The 14,802-nt window shown below is 39.9% G+C and overlaps 2 protein-coding genes across 2 annotated transcripts in view; one reads left to right on the top strand and one right to left on the bottom strand.

The window, feature by feature from the left end:
* The window catches only part of jkamp (jnk1/mapk8 associated membrane protein), a 43,085-nt gene extending 32,035 nt beyond the window's left edge, over nt 1–11,050 (bottom strand). The window contains exon 1 of the mRNA XM_060828407.1: nt 11,007–11,050. The gene's annotated coding sequence lies outside the window, so the exon portion shown is untranslated. The remainder of the gene's footprint in view (nt 1–11,006) is intronic.
* A 650-nt stretch (nt 11,051–11,700) lies between these two features.
* On the top strand, nt 11,701–13,683 carry LOC132817887 (G-protein coupled receptor 135). Its single transcript, XM_060828409.1, has 2 exons — nt 11,701–11,745; nt 12,213–13,683. The coding sequence occupies exon 2, from the start codon at nt 12,263–12,265 to the stop codon at nt 13,568–13,570; it is 1,308 nt and encodes a 435-aa protein (XP_060684392.1). The 5' UTR covers nt 11,701–11,745; nt 12,213–12,262; the 3' UTR covers nt 13,571–13,683.
* The last annotated feature ends 1,119 nt before the right edge of the window (nt 13,684–14,802 follow it).

The raw sequence follows: 14,802 nt of genomic DNA on the forward strand, positions 1-14,802 counted from the left end.
CAAGATGTCAGATTTTTTTTCTGCAACATATCCAAGACATTATCAATGTTAAAACTGCTATCTAAGTGCAAGCTATAGTTGCTAATAACTACACACCAGTTCATACAGGAGTGTACCTATATATTAAACAGAGTGAAGATGAGTTTAGTTTCAGCTCTAATGGCCACTGCAGCTTGGTAGTTTACTAGTTCACAAGAAAATATGGCTACTTGATGACGTAGCAAAATGTGACTACCTTTGGAGGGAAGGGCAACCAAAAATCAAATCACTCAAGTGTTTGGAGTCTAATAGGAGTAGGTCTGCAGCCCTGTCTGCTGAAGGAAGCTAGCCTCCATGTAATTCTTTCTCATGTGCAGTTAGATGCACAAACTCTGAATATGAGGTCACTACATTGAGTGCTATTGTTTGTGAGGCAAAGGATATAGTAAATATAACTGCTACACATTGAGCTCATTAATGATACTACAAATTGGCTAAGCATCACGTTTGGCGAGTTTAACGGAAGATGAACTCCCGTATTTTCTCATGCAATTTTACACTGCTCACCTTATTAATGTGTGCACCACAGCTCTGCAGTGAAAGTACTCATCATTGCTAGGACCTATCAATTCTATACTTAAAGCCCAGTTGTGCACCAGGTCAAATGCTCCCACCTAGGAACTTCCCTTCACAGTACACAATGCAAGGAAAATAATTTTTAAAAGGAGCTTTTAACAGCATTTAGATGGAGGCATGAATTTCACAAATACACATTCGTAAATGTATTGCTCTTTTACATCATCACCTGTCTAAGTGACAATCATAGTGACTGCAGCCACAAGAATCACTCTCCACAGATTACACTCATACTTCTATACCAATTTAGAACCCTGTTGAAAGGAGTGTTACCCAGTGGAATGTCATATCTTATCATTGTTCAACACAGGAGCATTACATGCTGGAAAGACTTAAAACAGTTTAAACTCCTGACTTTTCTTGAACAGAAGAATCAAAGAGAAAACAAAGTTGCATCTACTTCCGAGAACCAACAAGGATGGATTGCCTTTTCAGCAACATCAAATTTACTGTCAGTGAGTGACCACTGCACTGAGCTCATATCTATTAGAGCAAAATATCAATTAAGTCCTGTCTGGCTTCTTGTGCCTAGTGCTGTAGCGCTATATCTCACTGAAGGTAATGTTCCTCCTGCACAATGTCTTCATTTCGGAAGATAGATGCTATTCTCCCAGCTGTTCAGCATCCATGAAATTCCCTCTTTGCCTGCTCCTTTGGCACATGGTTTCAGGGGACCATAGACATACACCTATTAGATCCAAACCATTTTGTGATTCAATATTTGGTTGTCCTTCTCCCTTTTCTATCTCACAGGCTGAGATTATTGCAGCACTCTCTGTCGAGGATGTACTACAAGGCCCTCCCCCCTTGACTGATCCAAGCATCGGAACCTGATCTTTGGGAATCCTATTGTATGTTCTACAAGGGTCCTATTGAAAGAATGGATTGAATTGTACCTCCATTCAGCATCAGGCAGAGGTTATGTAATGGAGTCATCAGCCACATTTGCAGAGGATAGTCCTCATCTCCTAATAACCATACTTATAAAATATACAACCCTGGAAACAAAGCAGGAATGAGTTCTGAAGGATATAGGCATCATGGAGGCTTCCACAAACGACTTGTATATTATGGGATGCAACCCCTTTCATGAAGTCTACCTTGTGATATGGTACTCTCAATGTAGTCTTGTGCCCTCAGTACATGGGAGAAGTCGACTTTGTTGGAAAACCCTTTGATGAAAAACTTAATGTAGCTGTCAGCTTGATGATGTTAAGAATAGGATGACAACCACTCCTTCAGATCACTCCAGCAGATGACACAGTTAGGTGATAGTGTCCTGGGACATGCTCACGCATGAAGAAATGGCATAGAGGATAAAAGACTCTGGGTCTCCTGCACCCTCTTCCACACCCCAAGGGACCTTCAGCTGAAACCTCTTCAAATGGAGTCTGTTCATAGCCACCAGTGATTGTCATAGTCATAGAATCCTGACAATATGGAAACAGGCCATTTGGCCCAACAAGTCTACACTGACCCTCCAGAGTAACCCACCCAGATCCATTCCCCTATCCTATACTCTACATTTCCCCTGATTAATGCACTAAACCGACACATCCGTGAATGCTATGGCCAGTTCACCTTACCTGCACATATTTGGACTGTGGGTGGAAACCAGTGCACTCGGAGGAAGCCCACGCAGACATAAGCAGAAGGTGCAAACTCCACACAGTCGCCCAAGGCTGGAATCAAACCCAGGTCCCTGGGGCTGTGAGACAGTAGCGCTAACCAGAGCCACCCCGAGCAGCCAGATTGCTGCTCACCCTGAGTTTGCTGGCACACTTGATTTTCCTCCATTTCTATGCACCTTCATAGCACCATGGCCACAGTGACCATAGCTGGATCAATTGACCACAGTTCCAATGAACCTGTTGGGGATCAGATTCTTAGTAATGTGAGCAATCGGCATTCTCATCTCAAGTTGATAATGGTTTAGAAAAGTTCTCAATAAACGGATACATGGAGGACTCTGACAATAAAGGCCATGAATTGCTTGTCCATGAACTTTTGACACAGGGGCCTCATTACAATATTTGCAACACAAATTATGCCACATACATATAGTGGGAGATTGTAAACACAGCAGAATTACTGAAAACTTGTCCCCACACCCAACATCACCTAAGTGAAGAGGTATAGCACATAAAAGCACATGGAAAATACACACAGTTCAAGGAGAGAGGAAATCAGTTCCATGTCCACGTGCAGTCAATGAAGTCTAGGATTGTCTATATGAATTGTTTCTTAGAGGAAAGATTTTTAAGGTCACCTATGAATGATTCTATTTTAAAGAGATCAATAGAATCAATCTGAAATGACCAAATGACGTGGTCAACATGACTTGTTGTCAGGATTTGTATCCACACAAGGTACCGCATGCATTTCACATACAAAGTACAATGATTAGACGTGTCTTCAACCTGATTAACTTCCCCCTGAAACGTCTTACACTACTCATGTAGTGCTTATACAGAAAACAATTATTTACCTAGCTTTGGTCACTGCAATTTCCATTTCTTTTGCACATTTGCAACAAGAATGGAAAATAACACAGGATTCTTTATTGCCCTTTGGGAAGTTAGGGGTGAGCAATGAATGCTAGTCTACTCAGTGACATCTTCATCCCTTAAATACATAAAACAAAATGAACAATAAATGTTTTCATTAGGCAATTAATGGTATAGAAAATTATTCAGCATTGAAATTCATTTTTTTCAGCCAAACTTCTATTAACGCTGACGCTGGTTTTGTCAGCTGTTACTCTTTACAAAATTTCAAATAAAGAGTATTGTTCTTCATTTCACATAGAGTCACATCACATTTATTAGCACTCTCACTGATTTCTCATTATTTTATTTTATTCTTTTATCAATTTTGGTTTCGAACTATGAACTAAGAACCGTGAGCTGAAAATAACCTTTCGGCTGTGGAAGCAAATTGCATTTTAAAAAATGAGAAAGCACAAACATTGTTTGTGAGCCCAGACCTGGAAGTTAATTACAGATTAGTTCTCAATCAAAAGGTTTTACAGACTGTCACTGGTGCAGATCAGTATGTGTAGACAAAAGAAGCCAGCACCTGGGAATTGGTTCCAGCAAGTCTGGGTCAAGCAGAGGGCAGATATTGAATGGTAACTGGGACTCATGGTAAGACAGTTAGTCTGACAGGGAGAGGCCAGAAATTTTGATCTGGGTTTTTAGATTTAGATTAGGCTTTCTAAGAGATTTTTGGGTTTTGATACTACAGCATGATGATTTGAAAGCTCCCTACCTAACCTTCCACTGATAGTTCAGGGAATAAAAAATAAGTTATAATATCACTGACTACATCATATGAACTAGAAGCAGTATTAATCAATGTCTTGAGAAAATCAAATATGTCTATGGAATAATGCAAATAAAACTGCTTAAATAATTTGGCCAGTTTTGTTATTTTGTTTTACTTATCCCTTCATTGTGTTTGTCTGTCATTTGTGAGAGTGGGTTGACAACAAAGGTTAAATCATAGACGTCAATTAAATTACATTTTTGTTTAATTTTGCTTTGCTAAAGTAATTGTATTGCTAATAAATTGCTAAATCTGTTGTTTAAGCTATAAACCTGGTGTCTCTAATTGATTGTTTATGGAGTGTAGGATTGGCTATTCAGAACGTCTGTTTAGGAGTCATTGGGACCAATTTTAAGAGTCTTTGAAGGTTTTAATTTTACTGTGTTGTGAATACAGAGGTTGAAAAGCCAATTTGGTTCCACTGTTTGTCTCTGTATTGTAACATTTAGCAAAACATTCAATAAAACATCCTTTTACTTTTCAAAGTAACTTTAAGAAAGGATTTGTTCAGTGTAGCTAGATGTATACTACTACAACAACAAAGCATTACTGGTTCACTAGTACATTAGTGTACTATGTATACTTTTCTAGTTCCTAGATCTGCTCTACCCCATAAATTGAATTTTTTTATCTATGTTTTCTCTTCACCAAACCCTTCCATATTCCTTATCAGCAAAACCTCAACCTACTCTTTTGTAGAGAAATGATTAGCAGCTTTTTATGATAGTTATAACCTCTCAGTTTTGGCGTCATTAGAGATAATTTGCACATTCTGCAGCATCTCTAAATCCTTTTGTATCAATACGGAGACCAAGACTGCTTGCTGTGTTACCAAATGTGGTCTAACCATAACTTCTATTTCTCAATTCTATCCTGTAGAACTGAACTCCAATTTTTGATATACTTGTTAATTACTGTCATTGCTACTTTTTGTGATTTGTTTACCTCTGCCCCCTTGATTCTTCCAAAAGACCATAAGACATAGGAGTGGAAGTAAGGCCATTCGGCCCATCGAGTCCACTCCGCCATTCAATCATGGCTGATGGGCATTTCAACTCCACTTACCCACATTCTCCCCATAGCCCTTAATTCCTTGAGACATCAAGAATCTATCAATCTCTAACTTGAAGATCCTCAGCCATTCCTCATATGTTCGACCAACCATTCCAGGGATCATCCGTGTGAATCTCTGATGGGCACATTCCAGTGCCAGTATATCCTTCCTGAGGTGTGGGGATCAAAACCGGACACAGTAATCCAAATGGGGCCTAACCAGAGCTTTATAAAGTCTCAGTAGCACAACGGTGCTTTTATATTCCAACCCTCTTGAAATAAATGACAACATTGCATTCGCTTTCTTAATCATGGACTCAACCTGCATGTTTACCTTTAGAGAATCCTCAACTAGCACTCCCAGATCCCTTTGTACTTTGGCTTTACTAATTTTCTCACCGTTTAGAAAGTAGTCTATGCTTTTATTCTTTTTGCCAAAGTGCAAGACCTCGCATTTGCTCACGTTGAATTCCATCAGCCATTTCCTGGACCACTCCCCCAAACTGTCTAGATCCTTCTGCAGCCTCCCCACTTCCTCAGTACTACCTGCCTGTCCACCTAACTTCGTATCATCTGCAAACTTCGCTAGAATGCCCCCAGTCCCTTCATCCATATCATTAATATATAATGCGAACAGCTGTGGCCCCAACACTGAACACTGCAGGACACCGCTTGTCACCGTCTGCCATTCCGAAAAAGAACCTTTTATCCCAACTCTCTGCCTTCTGTCAGACAGCCAATCCTCAATCCATCCCAGTAGCTCACCTCGAACACCATGGGCCCTCATCTAGCTCAGCATCCTCCCGTGTGGCACCTTATCAAAGACCTTTTGGAAGTCTAGATAGACCACATCCACTGGGTTTCCCTGGTCTAGCCTACTTGTCACCTCTTCAAAGAATTCCAACAGGTTTGTCAGGCATGACCTCCCCTTACTAAATCCATGTTGACTTGTTCTAATCAGACTCTGCTCTTCTAAGAATTTAGAAACCTCATCCTTAATGATGGATTCTAGAATTTTACCAACAACCGAGGTTAGGCTAATTGGTCTATAATTTTCCATCTTTTGTCTTGATCCTTTCTTGAACAAGGGGGTTACAACAGCGATCTTCCAATCATCCGGGACTTTCCCTGACTCCAGTGACTCTTGATAGATCTCAACCAATGCCTCCACTATTTCCTCAGCCACCTCTCTCAGAACTCTAGGATATATCCCACTGGGGCCAGGAGATTTATCAATTTTAAGACCTTTTAGCTTTTCTAGCACTATCTCTTTTGTAATGGCAACCATACTCAACTCAGCCCCCTGACTCCCTTTAATTGTTGGGATGTTACTCATATCTTCCACTGTGAAAACTGATGCAAAGTATTTGTTAAGTTCTCCTGCTATTTCCTTATCTCCCATCACTAGGCTTCCAGCATCAGTTTGAAGTGGCCCAATGTCTACTTTTGCCTGTCGTTTGTTTCTTATGTATTGAAAGAAACTTTTACTATCATTTCTAATATTACTGGCTAGCCTACCTTCATATTTGATCCTCTCCTTCCTTATTATTCTCTTTGTTATCCTCTGTTTGTTTTTGTAGCCTTCCCAATCTTCTGATTTCCCACTGCTCTTGGCCATTTTATAGGATCTCTCTTTTTCTTTAATACATTTCCTGACTTCCTTTGTCAGCCATGGTTGTCTAATCCCTCCCCGGATAATCTTTCTTTTCTTGGGGATGAACCTCTGTACAGTGTCCTCAATTATACCCACAAACTCTGCCATTTTTGCTCTACTGTCTTCCCCGCTAGGTCTGCTTCCAGTCTATTTTTGTCAGTTCTTCTCTCATGCCCTCATAATTATCTTTATTTAACTGTAACACCATTACATCCGATTTTGCCTTCTCTCTTTCAAACTCCAGACTGAACTCTACCATATTATGATCGCTGCTTCCTAAGATTTCCCTTAGTTTAAGATCTTTTATAAAGTCTGGTTCATTGCAAAGCACTAGGTCCAGAATAGCCTGCTCCCTTGTGTGCTCCATGACAAGCTGTTCCAAAAAGCCATCCTGTAAGCATTCCATGAATTCCCTTTCTTTGGATCCACCGGCAACATTATTTACCCAGTCCACCTGCATGTTGAAGTCTCCCATGATCACTGTGACCTTGCCTTTCTGATATGCCTTCTCTATTTCCCGGTACATGTTGCGTCCCTGGTCCTGACCACTGTTAGGAGGTCTATACACAACTCCAATTATGTTTATTTTTTACTTTTTGGTTTCTCAATTCCACCCACACAAACTCCACATCATCTGACACTATGTCATTCAGTGCCATAGATTTAATTTTGTTCCGCTACTGTATTCCACTTTAATGTTCATTTTCCAAAGTCTAAAGTCACAGCTTTCGGCAAAAATATTAACTCATATCTTGATTTAAACACTAAAAGGCTAATGCAGTTGATAGATTTAGTTTTTTTTTAGATTTAATTAGTTTAAGAAATATTTTGCGTGCAATTTAGAAATGGATGTAAAAAGCTTCTTGAACAATTATTAAGTGATGACAGTCGGAATTTGCAAACATTTTCTTGTCACTTCAAAAAATGTGTTCAGCATTGAAAATTCTCATTACACTGCCACCTACAGAAGTAACTAATATATTTTCAATGAAGCATCGGCTCGACGTACAAAACTTAAGAGACATTGCCTGGAATCGGTAGTCATCAGCAAAGCAATAGCATTTACTTTTGGCTTTGAAGTAAAATGTCACAGAGATCAAACAATTTCTTTGGTGAGAATTTCAGCCTTATCACCATGCAGATCAGTGACCTTCACTGGGACATTTCCAGAATGGAGCAATATCATGAGACTGTCCAAGCAGCAAATAACATTAAAGGGATTTTCTGAAATACTCAGCCTGGCAACAAAATGAAATTGTTTCATTTAAAAAGAAAAAAGTGAAAACAATCTAAAATTTCAAACATACACATCAGATAAGGTAGACATTAAAATGCTTCGACTTCTTTTTCTCAACTTAAACTTTATTTTTAAAAATCTAATCATCACTTAACATTCTCCACCATTACAAAACAAATCAGACAAATTCTGTAGTTTATCAAATTTTATTTTTCACATCCTATCACAAACTATTGAATAGGTCATAACTTATTACTGGGTTTCTATCAGTGACATGGGAGGGAAAAAGCAGAAATTCTCATTGATTTCAGGAATTATTTGCTCCTTTAAAGGAGATGCAATGCCCCTGTCTCAGAGCACAGACTGACAGACCATTACTTTAGCACCTCAGTTCTGAAGGTTGGTCATATTGGACTCAAAACATCTGTTCTGTTTGTCTCTTCACACAGATGTTGATAGACCTGCTGAGTTTCTCCGTCTATCCTTATTTAGAATATCAGCATGTGCCTAATATCATGAATTTGTGATTGTTTTCAAAATAGTAATATCTACTTCTGCTACCTTGCCATCCATACCTTGCCCACTGTTCAGAATATTGTCAACAATAGTAGTATTACACTACTACTGAAATTAAAACAAAGATAATATTCACCTGTAATGTTTGCTCTGTGATAGCCACCATTTTAGGAAATTAAGAAGCCCTACCTAAAATCTAGCAAGCAAATTACTGCAATCACCCAAGAGGGAACACTATGATTTCCTTCTTCTGTTGGGACAGTATAGAACATTTATGGTTTCCACACCTTGTCAGTAATTACTATTACATTATTCCAAAACTAAAAACCTAATTGAACAATTTATTAAAAAGGACTAACACCATTAGAAATAAAGACTTAAAGTAATTATTAAAATAAGCAAAAGTGATACAAGGAAAATCTTTCACCTAATAAGTGGTTCTGATCTGGAATACAGAGAGTGTGTGGTGGATATAATTTAAATTGAGGCTTCAAAAGTGAATTAAACAGTTAACAGAGAAGGAAGAATGAGCAGGATTACAGGGTGAAGGCAGCCAAGTGTCACTATGTGAGTTGCTCATTCAAAGAACCAATTCAGGTACTAAGAACCGTACATCCATGCTGAAAACAAATCTGTGATTAACAATTGTATTTAATTTTTCTTTCTCACCCAACTCAATGTATGTGAAACATTTCACTTTTCATTGAGATTAAATACATAAATCTAAATTAATATATATTCAGTCAAAATTGAAGATGACATTGTAATATAAAATCAGGATAGAGTCAATGGACCCTCTAAGTTCTGGGGCTGCCCAACAACCTGAAAAATCCCTATACAGGTTACTCACTAATTTGCTTCTTATAATTGCAGGGCGATATACAAATAAACATTGAAAAGTCAAGCATACCAAAAAATCAGGACAGTATGTTAACTAAGACTGTGCAAGATGTCAAAAATGAAGATCAGAACAGACTTTTCCTTCATTGTAAATATCACATTTTTATTTTCTTTAGTTTGCATTGTGGCATAAATTGGGAAAAGGATTTTGCTGTAAGGTCTGTGGAAGCAGTTGCTGTATTTGGAAGAACTGACATAGTGAATTGTGGGTCCACTATTGCTTTGTTCTAGTAGTGTGGAAGATGTCCAAGATGCTTTCGTGGGTGAATACAGAATAAACTTCACTCAGACAGACAGATTGCTAATTGTCCAAAATGGGACTGGTTGTAGGGGCCAGGAGTCATCAGAGAATGTTACTGGTGGAGAAACTTCCATGGTGCATCTGAGACAGGTCTCTGTCTCTCCCACTACAGTGAAGTAACCAAAACCTGGAAGATTGCTACCTATGTTTTTCCCCACTAGCTACTGTGAGTTCTTGCCTCTAATCATTGACTGAAAATTAGCGTGTTCGTTACACTTTGTCTCCAGTAATGAACTGAAAGAATGTGAAGAATAAACTTGGAGATCAGAAGGACTTGGGAAGTAAAACAGACTTCTCATTGCATCCTATGGACTGGTGCTACTGAATTGTGTTTCCCGATTATTTTCATTGACTATGAATGTCATATTTGTTAGTGTAGGGATTAAACGTGAAGAGCTTAGAGTTTCAGTTGGTAAAGTTATATGCTGACAATTTGTACTTTTGTTTGCCTGTGGTTAGTATTGATTTCTTTGCAATAAATAGTCATTTCTTGTTATTTACAGAAACTTGAGATTCACTTGAGTTAATCAGAGGTATTGGAGGATTTGACTAATTTAATAAAATCATTCACATTTTTGATGATTCCAAGAGTAATGGGACTCAAGCATTAGCACACCTTCCCAAGTATCACATAGAAGAGGGCACTCAGCTTGTCATACCTGTGCCAGCTATTGAACTCAATCACTGCAACTCTCCTGCCTTCTTGAATTTGTTTCTGAAAATACCTATATTTCTCATACCAAGATTGTGTTTTTTTTCTCTGTTCTGGATCTGTACTCTATAAGCTTGAAATGCTAAATACAGGACTAAGAAGACATTTCCCCACACATACCAAATGTTTGGAAAGTTGTGATTGCTTCATAGTTGAATATATTGAGGACCAAAATAAAAAGATGTTTAGCCTCTCAGTTAATGAAGGAATATGGGAGGAGGTGGGACAGTGAAGTGGAGCAGAGTACATGACTTTATTGAATGGCGGAGCAGGATCCCCTGTTATGATCCACACCAGCTCCTCGTTCGTATAATCAACACCTGTATGTAGTCATTACAAGCACTAAATTACATCTGTGATCACACTCCACCTTCTCCCTCATGACAATGTAAATGGTTAATTCCAAACAAAGCCAATATACAGTATTTCATCCATAAAAATGTATAACTGAAGAATTCGAAGGTTGTAACTCGTTTTGGAATCCACAACATTGAACAGGTTTATCATATTTCCTCTAACCGTTACTTAGGTATGTAGTCATTTGGACGAGATTTTAAACTACTGAAGTGCGTCTACTATTGAATTTACGTGCTCCTCTCAGTCTCACTAAACAAAGAGGCACATCTTTACATCATTAACGTTTCCGGTCTTCATTTGTCCACTAATATGCAAAATCGAAACCCGCCCTTACCTTGCAGGAAACTCGACCATTGTTTTCTTTTAAGACACTGCCTCAGAGTTTACCAGAGAATCAGCAAATGTTACTCTACATCATGAAGGTCACTGAATTCTCCCATAACGCTCATCACCTTCGTGAACTAAGGGGCCAGATCTTTTGCTTTGAGCACACGCAAGCGACAGCAGACGGTAGAGAGTCGGGCTATTGATTGTACATTGGAAACTGTCACATCAGTAGCTTTACAGCACTGGGAAGGAATCGCAGATTGTTAGCAACCCATGTAATCGTGGGTTTCGGTGCTTACACTGTTACTGAGCCTTTACTAGTTAGCCTTGCCTATAGCTGGAAAACGTGGATCCACGTTTGATGTTTGATACAAAGGCTGTGTTTCTGTGATTCCAATTGTTCAGCCTGCAGCCCTCCCCCTCCTGCTCTGTACGTGGGGAGACGGATCAAACCTCTACACTCACACCAGCCTTCTTTCCCCAGGACAAAGTGCGCAATGGTCAAACATTTCAGTGCCTGAACGGCGGCAGCGAGGTCTCCCCAGTTACCACAAAATCCATGACAGAGGGGGAAGGAAAAGCAAAGTATCATCAAATGCATCCTGGTGCAGTTTGCAGTTTCATTGTAGGTGGGTGTTATCTGCGTCATGGCCATGGTCATGTGATTCTTCCATCATGTGACTCCTCTGTTTTTGGTCTCTGGGCAGGGGATTAGATTGCAGGTTCGTGGAGCTCCAGCTACTTATGTAAGTTGCTTTGTTATTTTGTATCATGCTTCATTCATTCACGTGTGCTCTACCCAAAGACAGGTCCTTGGCTCGTGATCTGCTGAAGCTTCATCCTGAACTGTTTTCTTGGCTGTTACTGTCAGTGGTGGTTTTCCATTGCCTTCCACTTGGGCTGGGTGAGGAGATAGGTCCCAAGTCTACCTCATGTCAGAACAGGAATTGAACCAATGCTGTTTGTGTTATTCCCAATACCATATAGTGCTTAAGAAATTGCATTACTCTTTCTCATACCAGAGGTATACAGCTACTGTTTAATGATGTGTTGACACACTAGTGGGAAGGTATGCACAGAAATTCTGCACATGATATGGATATTGGCGAGAAGGTTTCACTGCTCGAGTCTCTTCAAGCTGAGCTAGAACCAGATGTACGAATTGATCCATCTGCCATTGGCTCTGCTATTGACCTTTGTGTATCACGGTTAGGACAGAGCCAGTGATGAAGCGTCCATTTCCCGGATGTGTCGTTCTGCCCAATGGATCTTTCAACCAAGCTTCCCCGCTTCAACAATCTCACAGAGACCAACAGCACAGACACTTCCAACACTGTGACCACCATCATCGCCAACCAAACCAGGGTCACTCCACAAGATTGGGCCAGAGACCAGCCTGACACCAACTCCCTTCTCCATGGCATGGCCTTAGCTTGCAAAGCTCTCATCCTCCTACTCATCTTCCTGCTCTCCTGTCTGGGCAATTCAGCTGTCATAGTGATGATCGTCAAACACCGGCAGCTCAGGACAGTGACCAATGCCTTTATCATGTCTCTATCCCTGTCTGACCTTCTCACTGCCCTGCTCTGTGTGCCCTTCTCCTTCATCATGCTGTTCACCCAGGAAGGGGTCTGGATCTTCGGTGACCGGTTCTGCATTGCTAATGGCTTCTTCAACTCCTGCTTTGGGATAATCTCCACCCTCACCATGACGCTCATCTCCTTTGATCGTTACTATGCCATTGTCAGGCAACCCCAGGAGAAGATTGGGCGACGTAGGGCCACCCAATTACTAGTTGCCGTCTGGTTGATTGCAGTCCTTTTCTCTTTCCCCTGGTATCTCATGACACAAGCCAATGGTCCACTGGTTGTCCACAAGAAGGGGTTCTACCACTGCATGTACATCTTCCACTCAGGCAACTCCCGGATGGGCACCAGTTACAGCATCACCCTCATTGTCATCTGCTATCTTCTGCCCTTCTCTCTGATGTGTTTCTGCCACTACAACATCTGTAAAACGGTCAGGCTGTCAGAGATCCGGGTCCGCCCAGTCACCACTTACGCCCACCTACTGCGCTTCTACAGTGAGATGAGGACAGCTACAACTGTATTGATCATGATTGTTTTCATCATCTGTTGCTGGGGCCCCTATTGTATCATGGGCATCATCACTGCCACGGGCAACTTCCATTTCACCCCCATCATGGATACTGTAGCAATTTTGCTAGCATGGGCCAATGGAGCTCTCAATCCACTTATCTATGCTACCAGGAACCCCAATATCTCCATTCTCTTGGGCAGAAATAGAGAAGATGGCTACAGGACTAGAAACATAGCTGCATACCTGTCCAGTCAGAGCCATGAGGCCAGGAGTAGGGTGGACAGAATTAGGGATCAGTATGTCAGTCGACAAGGGTCTGGCAGCAGGATGTCTTCCTCCAGCCCTGCAAATGGAGATGTTGCAATGTGGGCATGTAGAAACCCAGCTGTGCTCTTCTGCAGAGATGGACAACCAGATACTGTGTCTGAGCCTGCCGTACCCAAATCAGAGACTGCAAATACAAGCCTTTAGACAAATTTTTAAATTATTCAATGGAGTTATATTTATAAACAGAGGGGCTTTAAATTCAAAGTCTTTCTTGAAAGTGCAGAAATTTGTAGCAGTTTCTGAAAGAAAACTAGTATATGACGTAGTTATATTAAAATAAAGTCTAATTTGGATTTGAGATGGTATAATCCTAAATTAACAATTAGGAAGTAAAAATTCAATTCCGAACAAAATAGTTTGAAGCACTAATAGGAACTCTTGGAAATCTGTCATACACAATACAATAATGAGATGTAATTTCAGACATGTAGCAGATGTTCTGAAATGTTGAGTGCAACGAGATTGCATCTTAGACAAAATGATAATGAAATAACTAATGCTTGAAAATTTCAAATCAGTTCAGAAGGCAACTACATTATTTTCAGTTGTTACATAATGTGTGTCTTTTTAATATTTTAAAGACCATTTGATTGAGTCTTTAGCATACGGTAATCAGAATTGTCCCTGTTTCACGGTCGTATCATGAATCTGAGGCATATAGCCTGCAAAATCCCAGCTTTGATTTTTAATTCGTACCCAATCTTTAAAAAACAATTTGCATTTGTATAATACCTTAGGACACCCCAAAACAATTTACAAACCCAATGAAATAATTTAGACGTAAAGTCATTGTTGTATGGTAGAGAAAAGCAACAACCAATTTTACAAGACAAGATCTGACAAACAGTAGAGTGATACATGAACAAATAACTTTGACAGTGTTAACTTGTTAATATGCTAATATGTTGTTCTGGACATCTGACAAAATCTCCTTCAAAATGGTGCTAAAAGGATCTTTCATATTCACCTGAAGGGCCTCAGTTTATTCTGATCTAAAATGTTGACTGTCCAGCACTACATTTAACACTATGGTGTAAGTTTACCGAATGTGTTTTGATCTTTTCTGAAACAATGGGTTTTCTATGAATGGCCTCAGCAACACTTGAAGGAAAGTGATCAAATATAAATTTTGCTGTTAAATGTCATGACTGTGTTGGTTAGATGGAGACAGAATCATAGTTGTGATGATTTACACCTCCACCTTCAGCCCTTCATCCCCACACAACTGTCGCCAGCATTTACTATTGAAATTCACAAATGATCCCTTGGGTTAGGTTTCAGAGGATGATTATCACAATGGAACCATGAAACCAACTCCTTGGGAGAAGAGGGAAGAAATTTGGTCAGAATGTCGAAGTAGCGAGCAAGTGATTAAA

The sequence above is a fragment of the Hemiscyllium ocellatum genome, chromosome 8 (assembly GCF_020745735.1).
Source record: "Hemiscyllium ocellatum isolate sHemOce1 chromosome 8, sHemOce1.pat.X.cur, whole genome shotgun sequence".
Taxonomy (NCBI): Eukaryota; Metazoa; Chordata; class Chondrichthyes; order Orectolobiformes; family Hemiscylliidae; genus Hemiscyllium; species Hemiscyllium ocellatum.